This window comes from Sipha flava, unplaced genomic scaffold, assembly GCF_003268045.1.
Source record: "Sipha flava isolate LNK unplaced genomic scaffold, YSA_version1 172_pilon_pilon, whole genome shotgun sequence".
Lineage (NCBI taxonomy): Eukaryota > Metazoa > Arthropoda > Insecta > Hemiptera > Aphididae > Sipha > Sipha flava.
The window spans coordinates 221,469-230,015 of NW_020271951.1; the positions used below are offsets into that span (position 1 = coordinate 221,469).

The following is an 8,547-nucleotide window of genomic DNA, read 5'->3' on the forward strand; positions in this document are numbered from 1 at the left end:
TCATAGATAATAAATTAGCAGCACGATTAAATATGTTTATCTAAGATCGTGGTTAGCAGTAATCAATTGATATAATTTAAAAATATGAGGGTTAGATAACAGATAAGTGATAAATGGATAAAACCAGTAGTTTATTTATAGAATACTGTCACTGTAGTTTATTCAATAAATCGCCAAATGTCATTGTCCGGCTGTTCCACGAATTAGCTATTTGTTTATCAAAAATCATATTATAATGTATACTCAATACTGTATACCGTATACGTTCTACTCGTTGACCATTGTCATTTTCTAAACCCATTACTGTAAGGTTGATGGTTGTAATAAAATATATTTTGTTTTCTCATGTGAAGTGTTTTAACTGTAACCTATGATGAAAGTCTTGAAATGGCTAGTTCGATTGATTGTTTTATGGAAATGGACTATGAAAAGAGTCAATACTTCATAAATCATTATAAAGTGTGTTATATTTCAATGCAAGTGATTTTTTTTATGTACTAATAATAATAAATAAATTAATTTTAATTTAAGGTTGTTATGAATATCAATTTGAATTTGTTGAAAGCTGAAATGCTTGTTATAAAGAACTGCTTACCTTCCAATTATAATCATGATGTTACTAAAGATATTTGTAAGGAGTCCACATTTACAAACGTGTATAAAATGTTACAAGTTGCTCTTACAATTCCGGTGAGTTCTGCTACTTGTGAAAGAAGCTTTTCCTCAATGCGTCGTCTAAAAAACTGGCTAAGGGCAAGTATGGAGCAACAGCGTTTCACAGATTTATCAATATTGAATATTGAAAGAGATATTGTTAATAAAATTACTTCATCAGAAATACTAGAAAAATATTCAACTACTAAAAGAAAAATAATATTAGTATGACATGTAAGAATTTTGAATTATATATTTAGTTATAAAATGTACCTTATAAAAGTAACTGCTAAAAATTTTAAATTATATTATTAATACATAATAATTTTAACAAATTATAAAATAGATTTTTTTATTTGTATCGCCTAAATAATATAATATATGTAATATCAGGTATATTACTGTTAGTATACTTAAATATTGTGTGTCATGTTTTTATGGTTCATTTAAGAATGGTTATAGTAATTATAAGATTTAAATATGGTATTTGGGGGTGTGGGGGCATAGCCCCCACGGGTCATAATTTTAGCACCCCCAGTGTTTGGCTTCTAGTTGCGCCTATGGTAATGTCCAGCGACTATAACGGTTGCGAACGTATAGATGAACGTTCTCATGCGATTCGTCACCACAATAGAATCGAACACTTCGTAAAACGAACGTATCGCTCCATCGGCGCAATATGTTGTAGAAGTTTAACGCGTGTCCTGGTTCGTACGAGTTGATTTTTTCTAGCGTTTCGAAAACGGTTTGGTTTTCATTTTTGATCTGAACTTTTTCGTAACATTGTCAAGTTTTAATGTTGAAATCGAGTTCGCCGTTCGTCGCGCAACGGGCACATGTCGCGAAAACTATGATTACGTACACCATAATAATGTATTCCAATAATATGCTCAAATAACGTCTCGAGTTTGTTATGGTGCACGACGAACGTTTAACCGGAAAACTGTTCTGTTTCGAAATTAAAAACATGTATTGCCGTTTCAATGGGGGAAGCAACTAATTGCTTGTGAAATTCGAATGTGTCGCGAGATTGGTCAAAAAATACGCGACGGTGGCCTAACTGCCACCGGTGACCGTCAATGCGGTACGCTATATATTGATTTGCCGGCCGAGTAACACGTTAATCGGACAACATAAGCATGTGATATGATAATGTGTACAACGGGTTTACGAGTCAATTTTTTCTTCTTTTCCGTATTGTTTGGCGGAGAACATCGTGAAATAATCCGTAACCACGCGTACCACGCACTCTCGTACGGTCGGTCAGTAGGCTAATGTTTGGTTAACCGACATTACTACGAACCATAATGTACCCGTGTACACGAAACGGCGTGGACGATTGACGTCATTACAGTAATATTAGGTATCAGCTGCGTACAGTACGTAGTACAGCTAACGAAGTCGGCCCGCGGGAACATGCCTGCGAATGAACGTTATCCCGGTTAATCGAGAGTCGTACCGTCGAAAATAAATACAATAACATCCAGTGTAAACACTATCGTATCCGTTTGTCGAAGCATAATATGTATTATGTCCGAACAACTGTTTTGAGCGATACGGTACGTTTGTCCGATCGATTCGTGCACGTGTAATAAAAATATGCGCGTATTTTGTACGTTATTTTTTTTCATAGTATTTTGATGGCTCATATTTTAATACATAGTCGGTGGAAAAAAAATAAAAAAAACACATTGTTTCGTTGAATAATGTACGCCTGCAAGCGTACCGTATTATAAAGATTGTTACGCAGCCGCGGCGAAAGAAGGACACGGAATAAAAATAACCTATTATCGTAAAATATCAATAATATCGAGTCCACAAAAATCGATGTGGACAACTAGTCGTCTTATTAACTTTTGTTAAATCAAAGTGATTTGCTCATTGATTGTGATTTTTTTTTTAGAAAATCCATATCGATTTGATTTGGAGTAGAACAACCGTAAAAAATGGTGTAAAAGTGCTGTACCGAACTGCAGAAAAAAAAATCAGACAAGATTTATTCTACCCTCACGCGCATTGTAAATACAATATTACAGAATCCGCTGCTGCGTACGAACTATATTCAGCAAGCCAAAAGTCATATTGCATTTTAAAGGTTTCCGTTTCTCGCTTATTACATTATTTTTTTTATTAAAAACAATATAAATGTTTTTACTGATTTCAATGATGGTCATTGTTACATCCGTAATGATTACCATGGGAAATGTTTTGTAAGAACTTGACCTATTTCTGAAGTAAAAAAAATACTATATACAATAATATACATGAACGAAAATCAATAAGTTCCACGTGGTTGGTTTGTTTTCATCTAATCACACTGCAAAAATAGAATAGTTTTGATGTTTGATATAAGTTACGGTCATCCCATTTTTTATTTCGTAAAAGTTATGTTATTTGAATGACTCCAAAAATATACAACTCATCAATTTTTGTTTGTTTTTTTTTTACTTAACTATTTTAAAATATTCAGACAAATGTGAAAATTCATTTCATAATTCTAGAAACCCGTTATTTATATAATACGACTATATAGGATTTAAAAAATGTAAGATAAACAGAATAAAATGTATAAAATATATAATAAGACATTAAGGGATTACGATCTTGATTCCTAATTACAAAAATTATTCTTATCACGCAGAAAATTAAATATAAATAAAAATCATAATAAAAATCATAATAGCACTTATATAAAAATAAATAATTAAATAAATAAATAAATATATGCTTAGTCTGGAGTATTATTATTTTCCTAAAGTACGATCGGTTTCGAATTAAAATTTTTTTATCAGGTACCTATATATAAAGTCAATAAAAACGCAATTAAATATGAAGACGTTAAGGAAGGAATACTTTGAGAAAAAATCGTTTTACATAGAGATAATTTATTTTATTACGAAAAATTATTTAAAATTAATTCTTATTAGACAATGATATGTTAAGAAATAAAAATACTTTGATTATTATTATTTATTATTATCAAAAATGTATTGATATACGATATTATTTTTAAAATCGGTTTCTACATTTGAGATATTAAAATTATTTTTATTTATCTCATTGTATACATGTAATTCTTTTAAAATTTAATTAATATAAACGTTATTTTGAGTATTTAATATTTTTAAGTTTTTATTGATATTTTTATCAAATTGAGTATTATGGTTATTTTCTAAAACATGTTAAGCAACATTTTTATTTTTATATAAATTTAAAAGCATATGGGATTTTATTTATTTCGATAACTTAAGCATGATAAACGATAATCATTAATTAACAACTGATTGGGGGGATGACAAAAATAAAAATATGCAGCACGTATCTTGCATAATTTTATGAGTTTTAACTGTTTGAGAATTCGCCCAAATATAATGATTTAATTAAAAATGTAATCTCAAATTATCATTTACATGTGTGTGCGCTTTAAGACGTGTACTATTACATAAATTATTTTTACAAAGATTTCTTAAAAGTATAATGGAATTATGAAATTAATATTTTAGTTGCACAAAATTAAGTTAAAAAACAATTAATTTAATGTGAATCTATTATAAATTGTATACAATTTAAAAATTAAAATCATATAAGATATAATTTAATTAACAGCACCAATAAAACTAAAATCTATAATAATAATCCTGATCAAACATTGAAACAAAATAGTTTATCTAATTAATCAAAAAAATAAAATTATTAACAATGTAGTGAATAAATTAAAAACAAATATTTCTGAAACAGCTTCAGTAGACAAATCGAATGCTAATTTTATCGTTTATACTAATGAAATTCATTAAAATCTTTAGATTTTAATAATAATAATTCCTAGGTGTCTTCAATGGGTGACTTCCTTTTAAGTCTTGTTAAATTGTTAAGTTTATTTCAATTCGATATGTTATTTTAGCAAAACTACTTATTGTGCTTTTTTGCACAGATTGTATTTTATTATTAATAAAAAAAAAAAAATTAAAATAATAATAATATTCAAAACTTATAATATGTCCTAGTTTTAATTTATACGAAACAAATTAATAAACTGATAATAAATTCGAAAGATATCATATCTTAAGTCCAAAAGAAACTATTGTTAAAATATTATTATACTATTATAAAAATGTATTTTACGAATACTCCTAAAGGATTTAAATACAAATACAAGTATTTTTTTTTTAATTTTATGCTATTTAATATAAATATATATATATATTGTACACCAGTATTGGTACCTATTATATTACTACTTTCCATAGATTTTAACAATTACTATAACATGTCTGACTATTTAGAGATAAATACATGTTCACATATTTCATTCTGCATTCAAATGTAATTCAACTAACATTGATTAAATTTTAATGGAAAAAATAAAATAAAAAGTGTTATTAAATTACTATTAACATGGAACTATTTTAAAATTATTAGATTTTCAGTTTTCTTAAAAAATTCCAATACAGAAACTATATAAAATTTAATGTGGTATTTAGTGTGGTAACATTATTATTACCTACTTTTATTATAAAAAAACATAATATTAGTTTTCAACGAAAACAATTTTATTTTTATTATGTCAATTTTTTTTGAAAAATAATAAATTAAAATGAATAAAATGGACTTAATGTATATTTGTATTTTAATACAAATATTTAAATTTTGGTAAAAATACAATTAAAAAGTATTCAAAATACTTAAAAAATACATAAAAAAATTGTATTTAGAATACCATATAAATACTTCAAAAAGTATTCAAATACTTGTATTCGAATACTTTACATGGCTGAATCTGGGCTCAATTATAAAATAATTTATGAAAACATTAATATTGACATATCGTGATGATTAGATTGGTGTGTAGTTATTCGTTTAAAAAACGCAGGTATGTATACTATCTTACATAATTAAATATATGTCTGTATTGTATAGGGTTCACATTTTTCCTGTTACTTCTCTCTACGATGGATTATTATGTGACAGGACTGTAAACTTAAATAAAGATAAACTGGCATCGAAGACCACTTCGTAACCGATGATAGAATATTGCATTTTAAATGTAAATATCAATTTCAGGACGGATCAGCGTAACGAGAAATAAGAATGCAAAAGCACTAGCATACAGACCACGGCCACACAGAAAAATTTGTAACCCTCTCGTAGTATTCACTTTCATTCAAAACATTTTTTTCGAAATTATAGTTTGAAATGTTTTAATATTTTTGTAGAAAAACACACACATCTAAATTTGATTAGATAATATAATTTTGATCGTTTTATGTTTTAAGTGTTGTCAGTTTAAGAAAAAGTCAAATATAATTTGTTTTTCTAGAAAATGGGTATCTTCTCTTTAAATTAAAATTAAACATAAAAAGTTTTTGGAATAGATACATTTGTCTAGTCCTATTTGGACCCCACAGATGATTACGATAATAATACTGAACTGAGTCCATGACTCGAAAATATGATATTATCATTTCCCCTATTGATTCTCCAGATTTCCACTAATAAATATATTCATTCAAAAATAATGTACTCGTATGTTATTTTCAATATACATACTTAAATATTGAAAATACATGGTACACGAACTGTAATAATATATGTATTGTCTACAATATTATCGACAACATTTGATGTACTCATAACCGCATAACGAATTTGTGTAGCTAGAAACATGGATAATGAAGTTGTTATTTACTGATAAGTATATTGATTGACTTGTGTGAATCATAAAAGCCAAGGGAAGACGAATCGATAACATACATTTCATACAAATTTTTCGTTGATGGTAAACGCAATCGTTTTCGGACATATTTACGTATATGCAACAATTTCACGAAAAATTATAAATATAAGTTTTTCCGATTTCAATAAATATAACTTTGATGCGATTCGATTAACTCTTGAATGGTTTATGGTAGCGTATACCACATCCTACACCACGTTTTTACTTGAAAATGCGAAAATATTATTTGTGTAACGTGCGAAATAGACCGTGTGTAGACAGATTGATCGCAATCGACATTTTTTTCTCGCATCTCCGTGCTGTCATAAAAAGCATACATTCAGCTACTGCGTCCACGCAACACGCGTTTACGTTTATATGGAACACGTATGATTTTTCGATCCCGAAAATAAACATCGGTGCAAACTGATTAGTGTAGTACGTACCGGCTATGTGGTCCGAATTTGAGTCTGCGGTAGAAGAAAGAGAAGCGTGCTCATTACTGTTATTATTGCTATTATGATTGTACTCCGCGAATACATAAAAACGGTGCGCGCTTGTTAGTTACACCTCTTTACAAATTGAGTTTGTGAGGGAAAAATTAACCGTGTCAATCCGTTTCGTGTCAGCACTGTCGAAAACATCGCTGCAACGCGTTAGGTATATACATATACCCTCCGGCGTACTGTTATTATTATAATTTGAATAATATTTTATATCCATCTCGAGCGGTTTACGGAAGTGGCGGGAAAACAAAATAATATTGTTATCGACTTCTTAAACGAATAACGCAGGGGTTATGTGCGCGACAGCGTAATTAAAAACTTCTTCGTCAATATCAAACGCACGCTTATGTATTACAATTATTATTATTATCGCAACGAACACGTTTACACGAAAGTTTATTCAGATTATAATAGGACAACGGTGTGACGAACTCCACGAGCTTGATATCCTGCAGGATCACGGAGTAGTAGCAATATTAGTGTACAACACCTATCGTGTAGCTATTCCGTACCACATGCCTCTACGGAGTGCAAAAAGTGCTTAACAAGTGTCCCTTATGAATGTGCTTGATTAATAATTATAATAATAACATTATTAATAATAATAATTACAATAATAATAAAAAAATAATGCCAGTGTATTATATACTTTGTGAAAATGTGCAGTGTTTTAATATGCGCGTTGGACGAGTATGCTAAGGAATATTAATTAAAAATTAAATACGACGATTCCAGAACGATAAAATTATTATTATCATTAATTTTTATTTTTTTTTCCTTTAAGCTTAATGTAACTGCTTATTGCATAATATAGTACCTATATACACACAGTATTATATGTGGTGACGTTAATTGCATCTCGGCAATGCATCCTTAGTTTAATGCGCGTGCATTCGACAAATATTTTACGTTTTAGTGTACGACGAAGAACTAATTATTATTAAAAACCCGCCGCAGGATATTACTTTGGTAAAAACATGCACCTAAATATGTAACGCGTAGAGTTATACACGCAGTGTTTAAATAATAACTTCGCATAGTTTTATGCGTATTTATAATGCGATATGGTATCAATAAGAATTATTGATTTTTGTAATAATGAAAACATTATTCTCATCTTATTCGAAATCGCCGTAATTTATCAAACGTATAAAAACAATATTACGAGGGGACGGTGGCATAGTTATTTTAGTATTTATCTCGAAATTTATTGTTAGATATAGTATAAACGTTATACTTACTGATTTTTGAATGAAAAGAAAAAAAAAATTAATAATTGTTGTAAAAAAACATCAGTATTTCTGTTGAGAATTATGTATCACGTTACAGCGAAAGTAATAATAATAATAATTGTAATAATGACAATAACGTAACGGTGGAAACAATTTCGAATAATGTATTGTTTCGCGAGACGTTGCTTTTCAACGACAATAATAGGCTGCAGTTGTTCCGGGCAGGGGATGACTGGAATAGAAGAAAATGACACTTGTTTTTCCGTCAAAACTATTTATAATAATATTTTCTCGAACAGTCGGAGGGCGATTACTATGGGGGTAGGGGTTTTTTTCGATGAATCCACCCTGTCGACCACCCGCGTCGGATCTCTCCGGCAAACGTATCGCACCCGATTATGTCAATATATTATCGTGTCATCGTGAAGCGTCACCGACGTCG

At 29.2% G+C, this 8,547-nt stretch overlaps 1 protein-coding gene across 1 annotated transcript; it reads left to right on the top strand.

The window, feature by feature from the left end:
• Positions 1-520: 520 nt before the first annotated feature.
• On the top strand, positions 521-861 carry LOC112680049 (the record flags this gene model as incomplete). The annotated part of the gene is made up of 1 exon (XM_025550038.1): positions 521-861. A coding segment is annotated over exon 1 (324 nt), but the record flags the coding sequence as incomplete, so codon positions are not given.
• Positions 862-8,547: the final 7,686 nt, after the last annotated feature.